Consider the following 27,673-nt stretch of genomic DNA (forward strand, 5'->3'; position numbering starts at 1 on the left):
AAGGGCAAGCTGACCAAGTATGATACTAACGTATTCCCCATGCCGTCAGTAGCTGTAACCATCTCTGTTCAATGGGCTTTGGTCATCTTTTTGCGGCTATCAACTATAAACCGCAGAAATGCGATCTATAACACACTGAAGCGGCATTAAACAGTCGATCAAGTTGTTTACTATGAAAATACATACATTTATGTGTTTCTTTCATCACACTGCTGCACTTTTTGGCTGCGTTTCCCTCCATCTTGCCAATGATTCAAACAGAATTATGGGAAATTTCTCCTACCCCTTAGTTTGTAGTGTGGTCCTGAAAAATCTCCATTTCTAAGGCCAAACAGCCCTCTGCCTTAGCCCTTGCCATCCAACTAATCGAGAATAGAGACAACACTACCCCTTCACGTGAGGGGTAAGGGGAAGGAGCCAAGGGGTGGGTTGGAATTCAGCCAATATTTCTAATCATCGCTTCATAATGTGACCTTTATTTTTGTTCTTTATCTCGTTCAGTGAGTTTTGGCGGAAGAGAAATAATAATTGTACTTTTACATCTGCTTAGTGTTAGCTTAGGGCTGCAAAGTTTGTCTCATTGGTGTGTGGTATATGACAGTGTTTCTCAACAAAGGCCCACTAACAGCATCATGAACCTCCTGCCGCCCCCCAATCCCAAAAAAAAAAAAAAAATTTGGGATGCGACATTATTCTAAACATAACGCAATGAACCTGTATGTGGAGGACATTAAGGGTTATATCCTGTAGCTCTGTAGATAAAGCCCCCTTCGCCTCATCATTTCCCACCTGCCGCCCCCAAAAACAAATTTGCGACCGGGGGGTGGAGTACGTGTCTCTGTCATACATCGGTGCTTGCCCCCCCAGTAAAGAACCACTGTTTAATGAAATTATTTATGACACATGTTGATCTCAGACCGTTAGCTTGTTTTAGATATTTGCTTGTTTGATTGTGTTCTGTTTTCTGAAAATTTGTTTTGTTGAGCTTTTAGCAGATGTTCTTCTGGGTACATGGATGCATTGAATGTGTGTATTGCTACAAGTTGTGTTGTATTACCATGGCAACACAGACAGAACTGCCAATCAGGTGTAAGAGGCTACACCTGGGAAGGCTGAAGAATATTTTAAAACAGGAAGTGATGAGTTAAGCCATTTACAGTGATTTTTCTGTGTATTTTTACCACCATTTTTTTTGTTTCATCCCAGTTCAGTTACACCACTGCTCCATACAGCTAAAAAAAACAAACAAACATGTTTTAATGTGTAATGTTCAGTCTTGCTTTAACTAATTACTTGCGTGCACATTGCGTCTTGTCAGGGATGCTATACAACAACAACAGTGTAAGCCTTGGACAACAAATGTCTCAATACAGTAATTTCTGTGACTAAATAAAAGCCCAGTAGGACACAGTCACAGTGTGACTACATGAGTGGGAGGATCTCCTTTAGGATATGAGCACTGTACTGTGTATGTGTGCTGCTGACTAAGGCCTGTTTCTGATTGGATTAGTTGTGGTTCTCACAGCATGAAGCAGCCCTGCAGCACTGACACATAATGTTACATGGCTGGATGGACTCTGCTTTTATCTCTCTCTGTCTGTTTTTTACGCCCTCTCTTTCACTACTATAAACACTAAAGACAGTGGTGATGGCACAGACGCTTTGCAGCAGACATGTTGTCATCGTTCTAATTATTGATTTAAGAGGCACAGATGTAAGAGCTCATATGGCTCATTACCAGTGTTGTGCAAGTTACTTCCAAACTGTAATTCACTATTGATTACTTGTTACTGTTATTTAAAAGTAATTCCTTACCTTACAGTATTCCTGTTTCCAAATTGTAATGCATTACATGTCTCCTGTATTACTTTTGAGTTGCATACAGACTCTCGTCATAGAGGCATGTCCGCAATAGAAACCAACCCCTCCTTGAAGTACAGTCGCGGAAAAAATTATTAGACCATCAAAAGTCATCAGAAACAATGGTTATGCAATCAAGTACTAACTCCTGTGTGTATCATGTGACTAAAACAGACAGAAAAGAAACCATGGAATGCCTAAAAGCACCGTTTTTGTCAGTACAATGACATAGCTATTGATGTAAGAACTGAAGTGATTTTGGTTATTTATCAAGAAAACATGGAAAATGGATAGATATCAGCTCTGAAATTAAACTACTATGAGCTATTTTTCTTGTTATCATTACATTTGTCCAAATAAATGTACCTTTAGTTGTACCAGGCATTAGAATGAACAAGAAATTGAAGAAAATAAGGGTGGTCTAATAATTTTTTCCACGACTGTACATGTGGACGGATAGCTCAGTAAATAACACTACAGTCTATGACGTTTGAATCCCAGCAGGAAAGCTTGCATTTTTTTGCAACATTTTACATGTTCAAGCAGGGGGCGTGGCACTGAGGACACCTTTGAATAAATCCACAATCGATAAAGAATTCCAACTAGTCATAGAAACGTTAGCTTCCCTTGTCATTGCTGATCACAGGGATCATGCTAACTAGCTTCTTAAAGCAGGATTAGGGTTAGTAATGAGCATACGTCCATGTGGACAATGTACTATCTTCTGTCGTCTTCACCCATTGGCTGAACACCAAAAGGACATAGACCTTTCCCATTTTTGATTCCTTAAGGTCTCATGGTCTTGCTGTTTTTTTTTTTCATTTGAGCAATTAAATTATGGGTGAAAAGAGTGGTATAAAGCAAGCGCTACTGAATATGTACCGAGTAAAATTCTACTGAAAATTGATTAGTAATGTCTGACACTACTGTGTTACAGCAAAAAGTAATCTGTTACTGTAACGCATTACTTTTGTCACGCATTTCTCCTAACACTGCTCATAAGAGGCCAGTTTCCAATGTTACTGCAGTCACACAAATACAACAAAAACGACCGTTATCTTTGTCTACGCCCCACCTTCGTCTCTCCCAGCAAACATCCCATATCACGTTAGCTATTTGACCAGCAGTCGTTAACTAAAATGGGACCACATAACACACAGAAAAACACACATACACACACTGGGACACAAGCTGCACAACTGAATCCAATAAAACCCCAAAATTTACAACCATAAGTCAAAAGTTATGGCAAAGACGATCAGAGGCAGCTGCAGGTAGAGATTAAGAGCTTCATGAACACAACTGTTAGTGCCGTACATGTGTGTCTTATTAAGTGCATAGCAAAGTGCTGACATATGACTGCAGTAATAACATGACACGTTTTTTTTTTTTAAATACAAATCCTGCAATTCAAAATTCACTTTGCATCAATAAGTGATGCTAGCAACTCTGAAGTAAACTCCCTTCCTCTTCTTTCAATTCCTGTCATGTTTTCCTACCTCTTCCAAACCAGCACAGACACAGCATATATTAGTGGATTATAAAAGGCGACTGGATAAAGATGCTAAACGTCACAACCCTGGTGGGGGTGTTTATTTTGGGGCTGTGGCTTATTCTCTTTGGTGTTGACAACCAAGAGGACAAAGAGCCTGTTGAGACGTCTCAACAGAGGCTTGATTCTATGAGACACAGAGCTGTGGTTTTGTGGTGTCCAGCCTGGCAAAGCTCATGAGTTTGCCTCATTAGTGACGTCAAGCACCATAACTGGAACAATCTGAAGAGTCTCAGTGTTTGCCATTTCTTCACCTGATAACTAAGTAGCAGTGTTTAACGTTTTTTGACCTACTTGTGTTTGAAAGACAGGTACCTGTTATCCCAGGGGTGGCAGTCTCATCCACCCACTGGCACCTCAGATGCCAAACTCAACAATCATGAACTCATCACATGTCAAAAGTGAAGTTTTTCATTGTCAGGGCTGTTCGTAAACAGGGTTCCTACAGCTTACGGCAAGTTAGATTTAGGACTTTTTAAGACTAAAATTGGAAGAAGAAAACCTGTGCACACTTGGGATTGGAGGCACGATGATGGAGTGAGTGATCTGGATTATTTAACTCCCCTTCAAAGAGATGGCTACAAGTTCTGTTGGCTTCTTGTCACACCACTATCTGTCCTGTATCTTCCCTGAGTCAGTGACACTGTACATGGCCTTTAGATTCCACTGGACCCATGTGCACATAATTACAGATCAAAATGTTTTGTCCAGGGCCAATCAAAACTGACTGTAACAATTTTAGGACTTGGTAACACTAAGTGCATTTCCATTTGTATCTCAAGGAATTTTGAAAGTGAATGGATTGATGAAAATTAGATCCATTCATCCATTTTCTGAGCTGTTTATTCCTTGTGAGGGAATGCAATGGAAACAGACTTAGAAAATATATAATAATAATGCACAGAAATCATTTCAACTTTCAAATTTGGGAAATGTCAATGAGACACTGACATGAAGACCAACAAAAGGCTGTGGAAAATTGCGAGAAGGAAGTGAAAGAGTTTAAAGTGATGCAACAACAACAATAAGCATCAGATGTCTACCTGTGCTGCAGTGGGTTTAGTGCCTCTGGTCGCGAGTGTGCACAGGTTTTCTCCTTCCAATTTTAGTTTTAAAGTGTACCTGTATACTGTGTAAAACACAGACCAACATACACATTATTTATAAGCAAGGGAGGTGCAAATTCAGTTAAAAAATCCCCATAAATGCACCACACTGAAAGTTTTTATTATGTGAATTAAGGGGCGGGGGCAGAACCTATGGGGGGCAGCCATTGCTGACCAGAAGTGATGTACCGTTGTTGTTTCTGGGTGATGAGTGTGAGTAAACAGGCAGCAGTCACTGAGCAAAACTGAGTGGAAAGCACATGTTCATGCTTGTTTGTGCAACTGTAGGCTTTGCATTCTACCATTGTCTTAGACACGTGACCTAGCACTGGTCGATAATGTGACATCTTAAACTGGTGTCTGCTGCATGGGGTAAACATGTCGCTGATCATGCCTGACTATTTATAATTACATATTATTAATGTAAATAATTAAAATTGTAATGTAAGGTAGAGGAGACCCCAGGAAGAATAGCAACTAATGTTTCAGTTGCTAATGGGGATCTTAATAAATGAAATGGAATGAAATGACTGACAGAGCAGTGACTTAGTACTCGCGTGTATTTGACAACATGCTATGATGTAAGTGACCGAACAGGACCGCTAGTATTATATGTGATCTTTTGGAAATAGCTAGCAGTGAAAATTCACTACAGGTTCCCTTTAAACAAGTCCAGTTGGTAAAGCTAAAGCTAGATTCAGGCTTTTCACAAAATAGAAAATGTAATGACAAGTCCATCAACAGCTCCAGTAGCATGTTATTGAATGGTATTGTTGTTATTATTATTTTTGTGCCAGCAGTGAATATAAAATTTTCATCTCCTTATGCCCATTTTTTAAATACATTTGGATGGAAATTGGACTAATATCAACTCTTTAAACCTATTACATAAAAGCTATTAGCAGAGAAAAGAGTTTGTTTTGAGAGTAAACGTCGTTTAGTCTGGAAAACAGATTGCAGAAACAGATTAAGTTGATCTTTGACCTGTAAACAGGACTTGTTCTTGTTGCTTCTTGTCTTAAACTGAGCACATAACTGAACTGGTGATGAGTCAGAGGAGGTCAACGGGGTGAAGTCACAGTCAAATGCCCTCAGTGAAACATGGAGCCACTCCTTTATTTATTCATGTACAGTAACACTTCTACTGTGGCATTTCTACATCCTCTTTGGCAACAGCTGAAACATTCTGCCAAGGTCATATACTGAGCTCAGAGCCTCGACCATTTAGAATTAATGTTAGACACAATTTTAATTTTGTTGTTTCCATTTTATTTTAATTACTATAAAGCCTGAACATGTTTGAGTAAATGTAGTTTATTCACATTATTAGTCAAACTATATTAATCTAAAAACCCAGACAATAGCTTTTCCATAATGGATCTATAGTTGTTATAGTTCACCTGACTTTACTGATCTGTAGAAGAACAGGATGACACTTTGCTAATGTGTAATGTGTGTATTACCTGTTGCAGCATCTCCTCAGTCGAAGACAGTTTCTGCCGGTGTTCCTCTAGTGAGCTTTCAAGATCTCGGATCTTCTCTCCCTGGGCCTCCACCTGGTCTGTCAGAACGCTCACCTAATGGGAGACACATTCATTCTCCATTAGAACATACACAGTGCAGAATGATGTACATAGAACCAAGAACATTTGTGTGGAAAACAAGCGGCAACAGACAATGCGGAAGCACCAAACTTGTCCACTTGAGGCCGACTCCAAAGGTCCAGACCCTAGTGTAAAAAAGTCCAACTTTAAGCAGAAATAAACACATTTACAACCCGGTACAAAAATTTAAAAAAAAAAAACAAAACACTCTCAATCTCTACAGCCACTTTCCCCATTTGTCACAAGTTCACAAGGTTTTTGTATAATTCACGTATTCATTCATATTCTAAAACCGCTTAGTTTGGTTTTTCATAATTAAACACTGATTAATTATGTCTGCTTTGAGTGAAAGATAGGTGTATCCTGAGCTTTCAGAGCTTCTGCCTATTGACAAAAACATATTTTCTTGACAGACAACTTGACTGTCAAATGATTTTGTAACAAAAATCTTTCAAGATGATTACTGGTATTTTTTTTTGTAAATTAAAACACCTAGCCTGTTAGCCTTACATAGCTACAATAGAGCATTAGCATCAACATGATAATGCATTACATGGTTAGCTAGCCTATTAAAAAATGCATTAATACTTTACATTACTTCTGTATTACTGTATGTATGTATGTATGTGTTAACATTTTGTTAGCTTGTAGCTGAAATTACTTTGTAGTGTTTTACACAGCATTTCCTGGTATGGTCACATCCAAAAAAGCCAAGATGATACTGGTTAAAAATCCAAACCAATGCTTCAAAACAGTAGTCAACAAACCAACAGATGATGTCATTTTGGCTACATCCACTTCTTTGGGGCATTTTACTGCATCCTCTAAAGTAAGACACACAATAATGTCGTAACTAAATAACTGGTAAAGTATGTCTTAGTAATGTTTTATGTTTTTGGTCGACAACTTTCACATATACAAGCATGTAAGTACGGTCTTCACATCCACATCAAACAAACACCCATCTTCCTGACACTCCTCATCTCCACTACAACACATATTAACTCAGCAGTCTGTCACTCCGGAATGCACTGCACATTGACTAATATCACCCTGACAACACACTGGCGTCTTCTCAAAAACACACCTATCCTACAAGTCTCCTGTTCTTTAAAACGCTGCCAATCCCTCTGACGGCACCTGATTCTCTGTCACTTCATCTTCTTTAATTGTTGCCCCTGAAGCCATGTCCTATCTCACAGAGCAACTACCTACTACAATATGTTTGGTTATTTCACTTCTGATCACAAATAAAACAAGACACAGAGATGTTGCAAAGGGGAAGTGAGTCATTGATCTAGTAGCATGTAGATGTCAGTTATACTAACGTTAACTCTTTCCTATCAATAAGTTAGTGAATGAACACATATATAGGATTCTGATATGGTCATTTTTAGACACTTCACAGCATTACTATAACTTGTTGAAAAACCATTTAACTATTAAAATGTGATTCAAGGCCTTATAATGACAAACAAACTTCTAATCCTAAAGGAAATTGAGCAGAAACTCTTCAAAAGTCAGTGTCTTACCTATGCTGTGCTCCGCTGTTGAGCCACAAATAGAGGTGAATGTTTCCCTCTGACCAGCAGGGAAGCAACACACACACATACACACACACACAGACACACTACACACACACACACACACTACACACACACACTTGACAACACGTCTGAAGGAGAGTCCTGAAGGAGAGTCAGGTGAAGGGAAAGTGAAGCAATGACCCACAGAGGGGGCAACCTGTCAACAGCCAATTAAATCTTCTGTTGGGGGGAAAGCAAGCCCCGGTCAGTTTAGTCACCAGCCAATCACAGCGGACGTCAGACAAGGAATGCGTAGCGAGTAGGTGTGTGTGTCAAGGCTTGTGGCTCAAAATGAGACGTGAACTTTGCGTTGACTTTAGAAATAGGAGTCACGGAGGCGGGCGGAGAAATCACATAAACTCAGCAGAAAGCTAAAACACACACAGACAATATTTAAAGACAAATCTGAGATAGAAGAAGAAAGAATGCAGACGGATTCTTAAGCAGCTATTAAACTGATAACAGCTCACAGCCTGTTGACATCACACACTGTACAGATGTATAATCTTCTGCTTTAGCGCGGCAGTGGTTACTGTAAACACCCGCTCAGACGGTTTGAAGGTGTCCGGGCTTGTTTTGTTGTGAAGTAACATGAAATATCCAAAGTAGCCTGATTAAAGATGACAAACTGAGCTGTTTTTCCAGTGTGGCACCAATCCCTCCAGACAAATCCCCTGGCTCAACGACTCATGGCAGAGGTTGAAATAATTATGTCAAAATACATAACAACTAAACTACAATTATTATTGTCTTGACTGTGTATGAATCAAGGACGAATAAATGTTTAACTGCAGTTTGACTGTATCCGTCAACATATGAAGTAATGAAATATGTTGCTGTTATGGGTAAATTTTTTTCCACGAGGCGTTCAATGATATTGTTAACCTTATAATGCCAAACGTATCATATTTGATACATGAGTTTTGAAGCCCTCTACATGATCAGTGTGATATTTCTTTTTCTTGAAAAACCTGATGTATACAATTAGATGCATGCAATACACAGATAATCCACCGGGGGGGGGGGGGGATTCGTTCACCAGAGGCCTTTCCAGTGACACTACAAGACTGTCATTAATGAGGAAGGAGGCAGAACTTTGCCAGTTTTGAAAAGGAATTACCAATTTGTTAGACATGTTTGTGTTGTATTATGCATTGAGACCCAATGTATCAAATAAGATACAAAATTGAAAACTCATACATGGAAATTGGTATTTGAAAAACATTTTTCTTCCTTGTTCAGAAGGACCAATAACAGCTCTAGTTTCAAAGAACTGGAATTTTCTGTCATTGATTTAATGGTTCAGGGTTTACAGGGTTAAAAATGAAAAATCCTGAGCATCTGATGAATCACTTTAGGTTCATCAACATTGCGACAATTACAGTAAATAATTTCTGCCACTAGAGGTGAAAACTATAATAAAGACACAGATGAGGTCATGGAATTACTGAAAATTACAGTAAGAGCAAAAGTCAGCAACGTAATGTACAGTCACAGAAAAAATTATTAGACCATTAAAAGTCACCAAAAACAATGGTTATGCAATCAAGTTCTAACTCCTGTGTGTATCATGTGACTAAAACAGACAGAAAAGAAAACATGGAATGTCTAAAAACAGTGTTTTTGTCAGTACAATGCCATAGATATTGATGGAAGAACTGAAGTGATTTTGGTTATTATCAAGAAAACCATGGAAAATGGATAGATATCAGCTCTGAAATTAAACTACTATGAGCTATTTTTCTTGTTATCATTATATTTGTCCAAACAAATGTACCTTTAGTTGTACCAGGCATTAAAATGAACAAGAAATTGAAGAAAACAAGGGTGGTCTAATAATTTTTTCCACAACTGTAAAATAAAAACACAGATGAGGTCATGGAATTACTGAAAATTACAGTAAGAATGAAAGTCAACAACATAATGTATATAGTAGATGTGTGCCCTTCTGCCTTTTTTTTTTTTTTGGCCATTTACAGTTTGGAGATACACACAAAAAAAAAAATATTGAATATGAATAACTGCAATAGAAACATATTTATCAGATACTTGGATGTTTAAAGTATGGCGTTGATTCTGACTCCGGCATTCCCTGAATTACTCGTAGACGGAAACAATAATGGAACATCACCGTGTGTGAAGAGCTACAGAAACAAACTGAAGATTTTAAAGAATAGAAGTGGGTCAAAACACATAAATTCACATTTTCTTATGGATATTTTTTGAGATTTGTGAGACATTTGGACAGAAATCTGCCTAGTGTTAAACTCTACACAGACATTAATCTGTTCAGTTAAACCTAAATTTCACTGAATGGACAAGAAGAAAAATGGATATTTGAAAGGAGGTGGATTTTAAAAAGCAAGTACGCTAGAGTTTCCTTTAAAAGTGACTGAGAGAGATTTTCATGAGCTGTTACACATTCACATGTTAATGTTTCTTGGACTAAGCCTGTCATAAACTAAACACAGACAGACACTCAGAGCCAACCCAACCCTAACTTTAACTATTTTTAAACCAAGGGTTCCTACAGGTTTCAACAAGTTCAATTGAACTTGAATTTTTTTTTTATTTTTTAAACTTAATTTTTATTTTGTTTTGCTCATACAAATATACAAGGCATACATAAACATACCGAATCAAACATCCCTATATGGCATATATGAAAAAATATGGATATCTGCAGTAGATTTTGATGACAATTAGTCACAAATGAAACATGAATGACACTGTAAACCGACAAAAACAAACATACATGTAGATGACCACTTCTGAATGCTTATTGCATTCAAATTTGTCAGTGGGGGATGCAAAGTTAACGATAACTGGTTCCTAATTTCAATATAAATTGTCGGGTTGGAATGGGTGGAACTGAGTCGACTAATGGTACTTTCTTTGCAGCTTCGACATTTAACAGACACATTTAAACACAATACAGCCAACAAGTTTATGGCAACGAAAGAAAGAAAGAAAGAAAGAAAGAAAGAAAGACAGACAGATAGATAGACTTTATTGATCCTAAACTGGGAAATTGTAGAATTTAAATAAATCTAATACCTTTCAAAGACTTTTTTAAGCTATTAAATATAGATTTGTAATTTCAAGACTTTTAAGACCTTTGAAGACCCCATGGAAACCCTGTACACCTTAAACTTAGTGATCCAAGTTAACACGGCATAAACTGCATCCCCAGGAAATACATAATACACGAAATACATGCTCCCACACAGACAGACTACAAACCTGTAATACTAGAGACTCCTTGTCTCCCTCTAGGCGGAGCAGTCGTTCTTGGTAGGTTTCATTGTTGGACGGAGAACAAAGGTTCACCTGGAGAGACACAGACACACTGAGGTTAGTGACGAGCTGAAGAATGGCCTTCAAATACTGTGAAGTTGACAGAACTAGACTGGTGTCATTGTTTTCTGATTTGGACTCAAGGTGAATTAATGTTGTTGACAGAAGTCCCAATGCCTTTAAGGTGCAGTCTAGTTTCATGTCAACTGGATCACATGGAACCATAAACGAAGGATTTTTTATTCTTTCTTCTTCTTTCTCGTGCCAGGCTTTTATGATAAAGTTGTACCCAGAAAAATAATTAACCCATAAAGACCCAGTGCTGCTTTTGCGGCAGTTCCAGAATGATTTTTTCCTCTATTTTTAACCTTTCTTAAGTGATTTATCACCATTTACTCTAATATTATGCTCTATATTTTACATTTTTAAGTGAAAAGTGGATATTTTCCTGTATTTAATGTACTGATAATGTAGATGTTCATAAAGCTCAGATTAAAGTTGAAGGTTATCATATCCAAAACAGAAAACTGAAGAAAACAATATTTTTTTCTGCAAAATATATTGTTAAGTGAACATGAAATAAGTGTCTCCATCCACTGTCATTGATCCAAATCTATGGGTTTTACTGGTGAATCAATGTTGTAGAAGATGAGTGTTTCCATGGTAACTACGGAGCCTCTGAATGTCCAAATGGGTCATATCTGATGACCACAAAAAGGTGACAAACTGTATTTTACACCAATTACTGACATGTATTGATAGGTTTAGTGGATTAGCAGTTGTTAAATATTTTAGACCAGTGAATGATTTTGGTCACCAGTGGATGTTTGGGTCTTTATCGGTTAACTTGTGCGTTGATCCGTGGGGAACAACAGGTTCTAGATGTGGTCGTTTTTATGCTGGGGAGAACTGACTTTTGAGAAAAGTTAGTATAGACCAGGGGTCGGCAACCTTTACTGTCTAAAGAGGCATTTTAGAACTGAAATAGAAAAAAACTGTCTGGAGCCAAAAGATATCCCTATATGTTTTACCTCAAAGGGGTGACTGTTTAGGATTAGTTTGTACGGAATATGTCAAGGATGAATCAAAGTCTCTGTGCATTAAATTTACACAACTACAAAGAAATTACAGAACTACACTAAAGAAAACATTACTGTGTTGGTGCAGCAAAAATCTACTGGTATATGGAAGAAATGGAGCAAACAGATGAATACCTTCATTGTCATTAAAAAAAAAAAAAAGGTGTTACACATTTCCATATATTTTCGACAAAGCCACATGGAGCCACTTGACAAGGGCCCAAGAGCCAAATGTGGCCCCAGCACCACAAGTGGCCTACCCCTGGTATAGACTAAACATAGACTTTCTTGGTAAATTCCACTGGCATTTTCAGTTGAATAACCTCTCAGCTGGCATGTCTGTTTCTGCACATGAAATTTGACACTATGGCAATGAGGCCCTATTGTCTATCTGTTACTAGGTAACCCATGTCAATGGTGTTTCTATGATTCTGAGCATAGCAACGTAATTGGCCATTGGGAGGCCCTTGTATTTAGAAATTACTATCTCCGAAAATACTGGTCCTATCAACTTGCCGTGTTCGCTAGTCACTTCCTTGACCAAAAACACATAAGTGTGACAAACTGCAGCAGTCAGCTCTTTCTGGATTTTATGTGAGGCCGAAGATACATACACACAGAGTCCACTTCCTTTTAATAATATAAGATGACTGGATAAATCTCTCACTGCGCTGTTACTGTAACTGTCAAACACATAAACTAGTGTGGCAGACTCATTCATGTCCGTAGGGCAGAATCAGTGCCATGCAAGTCCACATTTTTCTCAAAGCACATGATGAAAAGTTATGAAACACCATCTCATGACTCTTATTTGTCCAGAATTAGCATAATGTGGACATTAAATGGTGATATATTGCTCGTGTTAAGACCATGTTAAGGAGTATAATACTCATCTCTAACAAAACATATCTGGAATAAGTAAGGACAATTCTCTTTTTTTAGTGCCACAGAGGGAAAAGTTGAATCGGGTTCTAGAAATAGAAACTCTCCAAAATAGATTTTACTGTGTAGTTTAGTTTTCCTTTTGGTCCCGAGCTCTTTTGCCAGTTTTGTAGTTCCTAGTTATTAAGGTTATGGTAGAATGATGTGTTCTGCAACTCTAGGAATAAAAATGGAAACCATGCAGAATACTTTGAAATACTGTAGCCTGTACAGTTTCCATTTCTTCCTCAAATGTCAGATTATCCTTCATTCACTGATGGTCTGTGTCCAGGCCTGCTGACTCTGACAGCTGCTTTTAACAGGGACATTCAGAAATACAGGAAAACGTGATTATCCTGCTCTGAAGGCTGAACATGATACGCTGGTGGTTTCTACTCCTCTGGGATTCAGAAGTGAGAGAAAATACTACAATTCTTACAAGTACAGCTGGTGGAAAGAGAAACACTACAACATAAATAATATTATGAAGGTAATGACCTGTGAAAATTTAACACATGAAACCAGACCACACACACTGCACAGAAGGAATATCTGACTTGAATAAAGTGACTTGAATGTGGAATATTTACCTTGAAAGATAATTTTTTTAGATGTATTTACTTATTGAAACTTAATCTCGTGAAGAATATTTAACTTGTTGCAAGAATTTTCATCTTGAGTGACCCCACTTAGATAATACAACTAATTTTAAGCAATATTTATAACAAAACAAGCTACACTGTTGGGGGATGAGTATGGAGGACACAGTAACTGTTTGCACTTAAGAAATTGTATTTGTTTTATGCAGTTTTGCCTATACATATACAGTCGCAGACAAAATTATTAGACCACCCCATGTTTTCTTCAATTTCTTGTTCATTTTAATGTCTGGTACAACTAAAGGTACATTTGTTTGGACAAATATAATGAAAACAACAAAAATAGCTCATAGTAGTTTAATTTCAGAGCGGATATCTATTCATTTTTCATGGTTTTCTTGATAATAACCAAAATCACTTCAGTTCTTTCATCAATATCTATGGCATTGTACTGACAAAAACAGTGCTTTTAGGCATTCCATGTTTTCTTTTCTGTCTGTTTTAGTCACATGATACACACAGGAGTTAGTACTGGATTGCATAACTATAGTTTTTGATGACTTTTGATGGTCTACATTTTTTCTACAACAGTATATACTATATATAAAAAAATCTTACTATGAAGACTTGAAACAAGCATATTCTGCTTAAAATAAGAATTTTAGCTTTCATAATCTTTAGACATTTTCTTATTTTAAGAAAACTTGATAAGAGCATTTTTCTTACTGCACTGGCAGATAATTTTACTTGAAATAAAACATTTTAATCCAATAATGAGTTTAATTTTCTTATTTTTGCACGGGCCTTTTTTGCGGTGCACTGACTGAAACATACTACACAGTTGTGCTGAAAATAGCTGAAAAATGTTGACGATTGATTTTTTTTTTTTTTTTAATGTGTATGTGTCTATGAGGGGAGGTTACAAAGAAAAGATGACTTACATTATATAATTTAGTATAGTGTGGTGTTTCATAACCTTTTCAGAACTCAGCTTATAATGTTATCAGCCATTTCAAAGACTGATATGTTTGATAAACAAGTTTCTTCTATGCAGGTGTTGCGAAAAATGATACACATGCACGCAACACATAGTACAAACTAAAATGCATACATTTAGGATGAGTTAACACAGTGGTTCCCAACCTTTTTTTGCTTGTGACCCCATTTTAACATCACAAATTTCTTCCAACCCCAGACATTCAAAACGGATTCGTCTTTTTTTTTTTTTTTTTTGGCTAAAACTTGTTTTTGATCATGCAATAGTTTGCTATACTATGTTGCAAATAAACATAAATTTTAGTCAACATTCAGTCTATATAATGTATATTATTATTGACAGAGGCAGAAAAGCCAGGTGTAGATTACTGCACAAAGTGAGAATTTTATTTTCTTTGGTCAGGATATGTACAGTCAGTCCAGCTTGGATTTACAATTAATACTGAACAAACAAGAACTCAAACTATGAATTCTGAAAGAGCTGCAGCATCTGAAACTGACCACAATGAACATTTGACAGATAACCAGAACCACAGTGCTTCAGTTTCAGCTTCACAGTTTGTCATGTCTTTTATGGATTGGGATTGTCTCTCTCAACTCACCATATATTTTTTTTATTAGTAAGTTTTTATTTCTATTTTTATCAATTACTTGAAATTCCAGGCGACCCCATTTGAATTCCAGGTGACGCCACGTGGGGTCCCGACCCTAAGGTTTAAAAAACACTGAGTTAACAGTTAACCTTTCATATTAGATTCAATGTTATGTACAATTATCAAACCCACAAAAACCCAAACTAACCCTTTCAGAGCCTCATATGGTTCTGTATCTATATCTTGTGATTCACCCTGTGGACGTTCCTGAACTACTCCTATCTCCCACATCTGGAAGTTTAGCCCATATCTGCCTCCTCTCAGCCTCTTTCTGAATTTGTAGCCCTTTGAAATGTATTCAAAGGGTGGAGTTAGACTCAGCACAGGGATGAAGTTACACCGTGCTTTAACGTGTTGACAGTTCATTCCACAGCTGTTAAAACTGCATCTAAAATAGACTTTAACTCCAGGAGAGAGCTCCACACTTCCAGAAACACATACTAAATGTCCAGCAGCTACAATAATTGTCTGGTGGCTTCCCTCCTGCTATCGAGACGATGACCTGGCAGATCACGCCGATGACCCAGTTTTGAAGAAAATGTAAACATCTGTAATTTAGGTTCTTATCTAGAGCTACCAAACAGCATCCGTAGAGGGAGCTTCAACTTCTAGACCAGAACAGTAAAGTTTATTACATTTAATTCGAGTGAGGAGGCAGTGTAATACATCAAAACTGAAACATTAGCTGGTGTAAAGGTAAAGCCAAATATCAGCTCCTGTAAAACCCGTGAGAATGTACCTCATACAGTCGCGGAAAAAAGACCATCAAAAATCATCAAAACCAATGGTTATGCAATCAAGTACTAACTCCTGTGTGTATCATGTGACTAAAACAGACAGAAAAGAAAACATGGAATGCCTAAAAGCACTATTTTTGACAGTACAACTGTATATCCCTGCTTGTCTAAGAACCTAAAACAACAGACCCTAAAACCTGAAAGTAATCCTTTTAGATCTGCCTGCAGCTGAGGTCAGTGACTAACAGATGTAAACAGACAGACCACCTGACATGCACCATATGGACCCATTAAACCTATTAGCATACTGAGAAAGGAGAGAATGAAACTACAGCCGCTGAAAAAATGAGTAGACCACCCTTGATTCCTTCAATTTCTTGTTCATTTTAATGCCTGGTACAACTAAAGGTACATTAGTTTGGACAAATATAATAATAACAACAAAAATAGCTCATAATAGTTTAATTTCAGAGCTTATATCTATCCATTTTTCATGGTTTTCTTGATAATAATCAAAATCACTTCAGTTCTTACATCAATATCTATGGCATTGTACTGACAAAAACAGTGCTTTTAGGCATTCCATGTTTTCTTTTCTGTTTTAGACAAGGCAAGTTCATTTATATAGCACATTTCAGCAACGACAAGGGAAAAAGAAACACATTTAAAACATTATAAAAGAAACGTGTAAAAGGGGATTAAAAACAGCAAGTAAGAAAACAACACATAAAACCCAAAAATATAAAAACACACATATTAAAGTAAGAGTTGCAGTGCAGAGTTTTGAAAGAGAATATAAAATTTAAAAAGTAAAAAGCCTTTTAGTCAAAGGCTACAGTGAGCAGGTCAGTCTTTAACCTTGACTTACAAGAACTCAGACTCTCAGCAGACCTGATATTTTCTGGTAGTTTGTTCCAGATATACGAAGCATAGAATCTGAACTCCATTTTAGTCAGATGATACACACAGGAGTTAGTACTTGATTGCAAAACCATTGTTTTTGAGGACTTTTGAGGGTCTAATATTTTTTTTTCCACGACTGTACAGTGCAAGCAAAAGGTTAGAAGACACTCAACCCTCAACAAGCGCATCTTGAAAATGAAGCCAATCTGTAGGAATCATATATTGTAATATCATTAGCAACTTTTGCACAGAGATCCTAAAAAAAGGTGAGATGGTGATCCCACCTTTTTTCCACCATTGACTGGTTTACACAGCCAAAGCCAAAGGAGTAACAGAGGTGAGACAGGCTGGACTTTTACACAGCGGACCTGCATTCCAGAATCGAAGGTGCGGTGACGCAGCGCAGCGCAGCGTATAGTGTCATGTGTAACATGCATGTCAGAAATACCCTGAGGATAGCGGTGTTGCTAACCTCTCCAGAGTCAGACCATCTTTCACCGTTTCACAATTGTTAGCATGGATAGAGTCCTCTGCCCAAAGTGACAACAGTTCACAAATCTCAGCGTCTCCCCAGTTCAACATCTTTCTGGTCGCGTTGATATGTTTGTTTACTGTGCAAGGCCCGTGCTCATTTTTAAACCCCCTGGGGTCGCACACATAATCCACAACCAGACGTCACCTTTTGGTTGTGGGACGAGAAGTGTTCCTTTTACATCGCGTTCTGGAATCATGATTCCACCTTTATCAGGGCTCTGTTATTACCTCCTGAGGCATTACAGAGGTGGGACCAAATAATCCACCATTTCATTTACACAGATGTCGTTCCGGAATAAAAGTGAAATATTCCCAGAACAGAAGTGCTGTGTAAAAGGAGCTAATGACAGCTGTTATTTACTGGCTCCGGTTGACTTCCCTCGAGGAACACTAAATCTATATTTTTTATGCTTTCATGCTTTATGAATAGAAGTTGATACCAAAGAAGGAGATCAAACTGTGGTGCTTTTATAACAACTGCTTTCACTGTAACATGGTGGAGAAATAGTTATGAGCTGCATCAATTACTTGCATTCTTTCTCAACCTGTTAGCTTAACTGGGCTACAATAGCTAATGTTAGCATTAATTAAATATTTAATCATGCTATCTGTCAGCTACCATGCTAATTAGATCATGTACTGCTGTATGATCAACGACTATTGCCTTATCACTAAAAAGTTTTACCGCCTTAGTGTTTTCACTGTTTTCAGTAAATTATTCTGAGAGTTACCATTAATCAATCAATCAAACTTTATTTGTCTAGCACTTTTCAGACATGTTACATGTAGCACAAAATGTTTTACACCAAACCCCCAACTGTCCACAGTTGCAAATAGAAATAAAAATAAAAGCAACAGAGTAAAGCAAAGTTAAAAAGGAAGAGTTTAATTAAAAGCTAAACTAAAAAGATAGGTTTTAAGTTTACTTTAAAAAATATGAACACTCGCAGCAGATCTCAGGTCCTCAGGTAGACTGTTCCATAGTTCGGGGCCATAAAAGCTGAATGAGGTGTCGACCCTCAGTTTTTCCTCATTCCACTTTCTTATCCAAATATGGTCACTTTCATAAATCCAACATGACAACAAACTTGTGACTTCAACACAGGAAAGCACAAACCGATGGGTGACGTCCCATTGGATACGTCTACGTCTTATATAAAATGAGTATCTGCCGGTCTGTCTTGTGTGCTCATATTTATGTTTGCAATAATCCAACACCGTGGCTTCAGCTTTGCGGCTCTTTTGGGAGCAGTCAGGAAATGTTTGAAATGTGCTGTAATAACAGATATTCCCATCAGACAGGAGAGAAGCAGGGTAGTTTTAAGGAGGTAAGGGAGCTCTTTAAGGGGCTCAGAGAAGAAACACCAGGCTGATGTGTTTCTATATATGTGTCATCACCAGCTGGACTTTGTAAGAGAGGGAGGAAGACAAAAAGAGGTAGAAGGTGACTGGGAGTAAAAGTTAGATCACTACATTATCACTTGGGTGGTCAGTAGAAACACTTCTCTGCAGCACTATGAACCCACAAAAACCCAAACATCCACCGGCGCCCAAAGTCTGATCTAAAATGTTTAATACCTATTGATCCACTAATCCTATCAATACATGTCAATAAATGATGTAAAATGCAGTTTGTCATCTTTTCATGGTCATCAGATATGAACTATTTGGAAGTTCAGAGGCTCCGTAGTTACTGTGGAAACACCATCATCTTCTACAACACTGACTCACCAGTAAAACCCATGGAGTTGGATCTGTGACAGTGGATGGACACACTTGTTTTCTGTTCAGTTAATGATAGGTTTTGTTGAAATAGTCACATTTTCTTAAGTTTCCTCTGTTTCTGATATGATAACCCTTAACTTCAATCTGAACTTTTATGAACATCTACATGATTAGTAAATTAAATATAGGAAAATATATGACTTTCACTGAAACAATACAAAATACAGAGGATAATATTACAATAAATGGTGATAAATCATTTCAGAAGGGGTAAATTAAAAAGAACACTGCGTCTTTATGGGTTAAAGGACATATGTGAAAAGATAAAGGTAACACAAAAACACTTCTGTACAACAAACGTACAATAAGTGAAGCAAGTGGGTTACATTTCTGCTGTTAGTGAGTATTTTATTTATTTTTTTTACCTTTATTTAACCAGGAAGTCCCATTGAGATAAGAAATCTCTTTTACAAGGGAGACCTGGCCAAGGTAGCAGCCATACAAAGTCAAAACTATATAAAACAAATACATGATACACAATTAATAATAAAACAGAATAACAATTATTCAACCATAATGGCCTCAAGAAAAACAGTGATATTCCTCCTTCACTGCATTCTCCATGATCCTTTAAAAATCATTAACAGAGAAGAGTTTTTTGAAGATTATTCCGTGAACATGGTGCATGTTACAAAAATGCAGTTTTTCCAAAATCTGTCAGAACTCTGGAAACAGTCAAAAGCGACCATTTTGAGGCATGTACATGGTAACTACTGGAGCTAACAGAAGTACAATAAAGAGTATGGACAGTTTAGTGGGTGGAACTCCTAATGACATGCAGTAAATGATCCAAGTGTCTAAGAATGCATGACAACATGCAGGACACCACCTATTTCTAATGATTCACAAATAAGTGCTCTACAGTCACTGCACTGTAAATATACAGTATGTAGAATATAAACTGAAACTACAAACCAAGTGAAGCCACCTTTCTGCAAAAAGCCAGGAGAAGTCATAGCATTGTTCTGCATCCAAATGGTTATTGCATGTACTGGAGAAAGTCAAATGTTTAGTCCGGGCAAAGAAACAACACATATTTTTTCATTCCTTGTTACTCTTAACCCATAAAGACCCAGTGCTACTTCTATTGTCAGTTTACAAATGGATTTTTTCTGTAGTTTTAAACTTTCTTAAGTTATTTGTCACCATTTATTATAATATCATTCTCTGTATTTTGCTTTTTTTTCAGTGAAAATCATGTTTTCTTCCTGTATTTAATTTATTAATCATGTAGATGTTCTTTAAAGCTTAAATTAAAGTTGAGGGTTATTATATCAAAAACAAAGAAAACTGCAGAAAAAGTTACTTTTTCAGCAAAGATATCAATAACTGAACCAAAAACAACACTTTGTTTACACACTACAAAAACACTTCTCACCTCTTGAGCCTCAACAAGATTATTTTAAGAAAAAAACACTATACCATGCACCATAACCCATTAAGACCCAGTGCTACTTTTGTGTCAGTTTCCAAATGATTTTTTCCTGTATATTAAACCTTTCTTAAGTGATTTATCTCCATTTATTGTAATATTATCATCTCTATATTGCAATTTTTCAGTGTAAACCAGGTATTTTTCTGTATTTTATTTACTGATCATAGATGTTCATAAAAGCTCAAATTAAAGTTGAGGGTTATTATATCAAAAACAGAGAAAACTGAAGAAAAAGTGACTTTTTCAGCAAAGATACCAATAACTGAACTAAAAACAAGTGTTTCCATTTACTATCATTTATCCAACTCCATGGGTTTTACTGGTGAATTAATGTTGTAAAAGATGATGATGTTTCCATGGTAACTACAGAGCCTCTGAACATCCAAATGGGTCATATCTGATGACCATGAAAAGATGTTAAACTGTATTTTACACCAATTATTTACATGTATTTATAGGATTAGAGGATCAACAGGTATTAAACATTATAGATCAGTAGGTGGTTTTGCTCTCCAGTAGCTCTTTGGGTCTTTATGGGTTAAATTCAGTGGTGTTATGTTGAATCAGTTGTGGAGCATGTGTTACACATTAGCTAAGGTAAGACACACTAGTCACATTATCGTGTTTCTAAATCTAATTGAAAAGCTGGTCCAATTCAATTTTATGTCTGCACAGCATGACAATCAGCAAAGTCAGCATGAGAAGAAGTCCATTTGAAGCCAACTTCGGTATTTAGGCACAGCTGGAGTTTCAGGTACATCTGTATATGGAGATTTTGGGAAAATGTACCTACATTTAAATCATTGTTTGCTGTTCTTTAAATCTTTTGTAATTTTTGTTGAATGCCATGTGTAACTACGGTAACTGGTTCACTGCACTGATAATCAGTTTTATAAATCCATCTAATTTATATCAGGTATCATTTAAACTGTGATTAACTTTCACACTAGACAAATGAAGGACATGAGGCAATGACAAAATGGGCATAACTTGTATTAATGCTGCTTTATAAATATTCTGTAGCTTTATCTGAACCATCTTATTATTGTATTTTATATGTAATTATTCAAAATTCAGATATGTTCCCCTCACTTTCTACAACATCTCTGTAAAACGTGTGGATCAAGTCAAAGAAAGAAAGCAAAGTCAAAATAAATAAATAAGCCTAATCCTCTGTGTTTATTAATTTATCACTGCAAATGTGACGATATCAAAGTGAGAATATCCAGGAATCAGCAGGCTATCTGCATTTTAGGCCTGATTAATTAAATATCCATGAAATGGGAATCAGATGCGACGTTATTCATTATGCAGCACAACTTGACTCAGAACCACTTACAGTTATTTAAGCTTCACCTGCTGAAAGAAACATCTGAGAACGCTACACAAAAGTTAATTAAAGACACAAAAGAGTTTGCAACTGGAAGTCATATTTAGTGCTTAAATTCACAGGATAAGTTGTGCAGCATTAAGCTGATTTATGCCCTATAGCATATCGAGGAAAACAACATAATAGTTCATCCAAAAACAATGTATGTGTGTGAAACTGATCCTGTAATTGTGTTACTCTGAGTGGGGACTGTTTATGGTGTTAACATGAAAGGTCTGTGCAGGTCATTTTAAAGGTCAGCATTACAGACGGTCTACAAGAAGTGGATGCATTGAAACCTTGCATTTTGACTGATGCAAGAAGTGACCGTATTTGGACAAGTGGGTGGAGCTAGGGAAATATACCTCATAATTATAATTACACATAATATTTTTGCACACTTATTATGTATAATTCTTTAATTATCATATTGATAAAGGATTGTTGAGTACATGTACAAGTTGCTGTTCTAATTTTGTGTCTTAGTGGGTTTTAATATATATTCAGAGCTATATATGTTTGTATATTTAGAGCTTTGCATATCTGTTGTATTGATAATTCTTTCCTGCTACCTTTTATTATACTTGAATGGAGCGACTGTAACACTCAATAATTTCCCCCTGGGATTAATAAAGTATTCTGATTCTGATTTTAAGGGGGAAAACTCAAATTCACAGCTAGCACTATCGCTAACACCAGCCACACTGCTAAATAGCCCTGTTTTTATATAATGCCAAGTATTTCCAACTGCATATAATTGTGTTTGATAACAATAATGTCAACTAGGGATGCCGAGGCTTTGTGTATCGGTCAATATCTGATACTGAGGTGATACCATTGTTGATTTAGAGCAGAGGTTCTCAACCGGAGGGGACAGTCTGCGGGGGGGGGGGGTTGAGAGTGACATTGTCATGCATGCATTCGGGTGCATTAGTGACTACTGTTGTACATCACAACAGTATAAATCACTTGGCACATACTCACTCCACCCCCTCCACCCCTCCCCACCCCCCTGCTCACAGATTGAGGTCTGTGAAGCATGCATGACATGGCACGTGTCGTAAAAAAAAATTTAAAGGGGGAGGATCGGTCTTACAGATTGGCTGCTTTAACAGATCCCCGATCCAGCTAAAATGTTGATATCATCAGGGCCGATATCAGATCCTAATATCAGATCGGTGCAACCTTAAAGGTGCAGGAGACTTTCGTGACCAATTTTTCATCAAATCTGTAAAACCTCAGCCATATGCTCAGTATCACAAATCTGTAAGTCTTTCTGTCATTACTCACCTGAATCTCTTGCATTACAGTGAATAATTTCGAAGTGCCATCCATTATAAACAAACCATATGTTTACAAACAGAGCCAGTAGGTAACTCAGGCATCTTCGGAATTTTGTCACGACGTGCATTGTCGGAAGCAAAGGCTCGTGCAGCCGCCTGACAGTGGCAGCTGCTGCAGACACGACGCGGAAACGGCAGGAGCTCCCTTCCCTCTATGTATATCCCTCCAGCTGTTTCCACATTTCAGCTGTTTCCGCATCTTGTTTGTCTCATCCATATAATATCATACGGTTGTACTGCCGCTGTCAGGTGGCTGCACGAACCTCCCTTTCCCACAATGCACATTGCGACAAAATTCCGAAGATGCTCAAGTTACCTCCCGGCTCTGTTTGTCAACACATGGTTTGTTTATGGTGGATGGCGCTTCGAAATTGTTCACCATAATGCAGAGATTCAGGTGAGTAATGACAGAAAGACTTACAGATTTGTGATACTAAGGCTATGACTGAGATTTTACAGATTTGATGAAAAACTGGTCACGAAAGTCTCCTGCACCTTTAATGTCAACCTTAGTGAATGTATAACTACAATAATTAGCGCCGGCTGACCTGATGTCCAGGCTAGCTGACATATTAGCAGCTAACTTAAGCTAATGTAACTAACAGTATTGTAATTGTCTTTAAACATCAAAAGTCATTTAATGGTCTACAACTAGAATCCAGCCATTGGTTAAGAAAAATAGTAAAGAGAAGCTCCAAAAGCAGCATTAGAACCTTCTTTAGCCTTATTTTCAAAGTGAGTGTGTACACAATGTCCACCAGTACTGACAACGTAATGACTCCAGAAAAAAAAAAAAAAAAAAAAAAAGATTTACTATATTTAAAAAGAAGTTGCAGATTGAATACATTTTTGAACATGAGTTAAATGGAGCTGTGTGTTTAATTTTCTTTTTAAGTTGCAGCATCTAGTGGCTGTGGATAGTATTACACATTTTCTAGCTGTAGTTGTGGTTGTTGGCTCCTGATAAAACAACACAGGCAGGCTTTGGGGAATATAGAGGTAATCCTTCAGGTACAAACGCATGGTGCTGATGCATATCTACAGGAATGTGCTTCTATCTCCAACTCCAGGCCCTGACTGTTCATTCAGTCATGAAACACTGTCTCCATACCAGATACAGATATGTCTTGGCACAGTGTCTGTATGATTAAATCCTGCGGTATCAGAAGCCGTGTTGTCAACAGCAATCAGCTGATGGATAATGCCTCTAATCTGATAACATGGTCCTTGTGATGCGTGCCTACACACACATGCCCTAACAACACAACAACTTTGGATGCTCCTGGGTTCTTACTGAGCGAAGGGAAATAACAGCAGAAAACACTCCAGCACCGGAAAGAACACAATAAGAACAGGACAATGACTTAGATCTGAGGAGCTTCCCCCTTTCCCATTCAACACTGTCTTTCCCAAAACAAACCCATCAATTAAAAACCAAGGAACTGAGCAACAAGCAAAGACAATAAAGTCAAAAGGGGACACAAAAACTAAGTAGATCCTGAGCTGGACTCACCTTTTTGAGCCAGGAGAAGTGTTTGTAGAAGTCAATGGGAGCCTCCATGCTCCCAGCCCATCGCTGCCCTGCCTATTTCCTCTGAGTTTTCTGACAGCAGCAGATAAAGTAGGAGTGTGTTCAGCTCGTCTGTCTGCAGAGGCTGGAGCATGTGAACACTGTCATACAAGTGTGTGTGAGTGCACTGTTCACAGCTGTGGAGGAGGGCTTTTACGAGCTCTGCCTTCAACTGGGACAACTCCCCCTGTTTTGTTCCCCTCCACCTACGTTTTTCTTTCCCTCCCTTTGACTGTTTTCTTTTTCTTTTTCCATCAGCCACTGTTCTTCCCTCGCTTTCTTCCCTCTGATACTTGCTGCCTCTTCCACGCCCGCCTCTCTTTCGGTTTACAGTTGTTCTGTTTTTCCTCCTTTCGTTACTCTTTCCTCTTAACCCTCTGCTCTTTCTTTTCTCCCTTTTCTTTACTTCTCAGTCGCTCCCCCTCTTTTCTTCTCTCTCTCCCCGCTGAGGTCCGTCTGACGGCCAAATGGCCGAGCCCTGAAAGAAGGGGGAGGTGGGAGGGTTTGTCGTTTTTCTTCTTTCTCTGTCATCTGTTTGTGTCTGAGTCTGTCTTCCTTCTCTCTCTCCTCCACTCTGCCTCTCACATGCTACCCCAGCAGCATCTCATGTCAAACATGTGAACAAAGAAGCAAAAGGCTGTAATGTCAGCATAAACACCAACCGTGCCACATCTTTCCCCCTTTGCTTCTGCTCACTTTTAATTAAGTTACAGTCACAGTGTCAAGAGGCTTGAAAACACAGTCACAGTAGCAAGAGACTGTCTGTCTGTGTCTATTTCTGTTCAGTCTTTCTCCTCCCATCTGTCCAACTCTGTCCAAGTGCCTGATACAATGACAGCCACTTGTGTAAATGAAAGCTTGATTAACCGACACATTTACATGCAAAAACAAAAATCTGAAGTACCGTTACTGTTGGAAAGAATCCATATGTAATTGGAATTTAATTGGTTTTCCCCTGTAAGTCGCTTTGGAAAAAAGCATCTGCCAAATGCGTAAACATAAACATATGTGCATCTGTATGCAAGACATGACCTGGTCTTGTCTTTAAGTTAAAAGTTGTGCTACATAACCTTAATAAGTACATCATCTGTATCAACACGATGTTTGTCTTCAGCACAAGTCAATTTTAAAATGATGAAATTTAATGCAAACAGAATACAAGAATAATAGGGTAATCAATTTTCATTTAAAATATTGATATATAGAGTCAAGGCTAATGTAAAAAGGAAAATTAGTTATTTAAGTGTTAACTATGTGTTAACAGTGGGGGGAAAACACCTTTGAATTACAGGTTTCAGTATCCATGTGTAAATCAAAGTACATTAATATGGATTTTTAAGTATCATGTTAGAAAAGGTTGGTGGAAAAAGCAAAGTTAGACATTAGAACTCAGCCTCAATTTCACAAAAATCTTTTAAACTTTGTGAAACTGATGTCTTAACTTGTATGTTTCTGTTATCAACCTATTCTTATGCAACATTTCAATATGTGCGATACAGACCTATTACAAATCAGAGGCAGAAGAAAAGAAATATCGACTGAAGCCATGATGTGTAAACAATAGAGGTAATTGCAAAGTTAAAAGAAGAATTACCCAGTACAAAGCAAATAATCAACTCTTAAGGCTATTACATTTCACAGATCTGCGATTATTCACCTCAATCATCCAACTCAGAAAAACCACAGATGGTGGAAATTACTTTGTCTTCCATTTTCCACAAGAATTCCAAACAGAGAGAGGCTATAATAGGGCATCAAGTTCAGACACACACGCTTTCAGTTTACTGTGTATTGTATCAGTAACAGAACAAATAAATTTGTACTCATTCCTGTATCTGCATTCATTCGATGCATATTGAATAGATGATTTGTCTCTAAAATTTGCTTTGCACTGTCTAAATGCAATTTAGGGGTTAGAATGGAGCAATAACTAGTAGCATCCTCCTCTTGTTTTTGTTCAATGAAGACCAAAATGCCACATAAATTAACCCTTCAAGCTCCAAAGTCACAATATTACGACTGAATGAAACAGACCATAATAGCTCCAGGTAGAGTTCCAAATGTTGTTACGACCTCCCACCAGTAGATGGCAGACATGTGCCCCTTCAATCCTAACACCATTTCAGGGCATGTTTCTATTCAAAGTGAAAAAGAAAATCCAGTTTAAAGGCGTGGTCCTGAGCAGATTTAATAAGTAAAGTTTATTTAGTGTTAGTTTGGAGAGATAAGGACAAATTTGGCTACTCTGCTGCTTTGCTAAAAAGCTACTAAAACTTATTGCATTTTACTTTCTACTTATGTTTAAGTTAATTTATTTTAAGGATAAGTTGAAAAAAACAAAAACACAGTGAAAACTGCCATGTAAATATGTTCAAAGTTCAGTTTTTACTAAAAGTTACACAATCCAATATGGCTGCCACCCTGTGATATCACAATATGCAAATTAGATGAGTACATTTACTCTTATCATAAACTTTGGGTCACACCCAATATTTTTTCTCATTTAAACCATAAAGACCGAGTGCTGCTTTTGTGTCAGTTCCCAAATTATGTTTTTTGTCTTTATTTAACCTTTATTAAGTGATTTATTACCATTTATCATAACATTATCCTCTGTATTTTGCATTTTTTCAGTGAAAATCAGGTATTTTCCTGTATTTAATTTACTGATCATGTACTTTAATCATCATGCTGAGAGTTATTATAACAAAAAAGAGACAAAATTTAACAAAAAGTGACAATTT

General features: G+C 37.4%; 1 protein-coding gene across 2 annotated transcripts in view; it reads right to left on the reverse strand.

Moving 5' to 3' along the window:
- The window catches only part of ppfibp2b (PPFIA binding protein 2b), a 191,500-nt gene that overhangs the window by 83,813 nt on the left and 80,014 nt on the right, over positions 1–27,673 (reverse strand). For both annotated transcript variants that reach the window (XM_030136471.1, XM_030136472.1), the window contains exons 4-5: positions 10,952–11,038; positions 5,982–6,095 (exon numbers count right to left, since the gene is read on the reverse strand). In XM_030136471.1, coding sequence (XP_029992331.1) covers positions 5,982–6,095; positions 10,952–11,038 — 201 coding nt within the window. The remainder of the gene's footprint in view (positions 1–5,981; positions 6,096–10,951; positions 11,039–27,673) is intronic.

The sequence above is a fragment of the Sphaeramia orbicularis genome, chromosome 6 (genome assembly GCF_902148855.1).
Source record: "Sphaeramia orbicularis chromosome 6, fSphaOr1.1, whole genome shotgun sequence".
NCBI lineage: Eukaryota > Metazoa > Chordata > Actinopteri > Kurtiformes > Apogonidae > Sphaeramia > Sphaeramia orbicularis.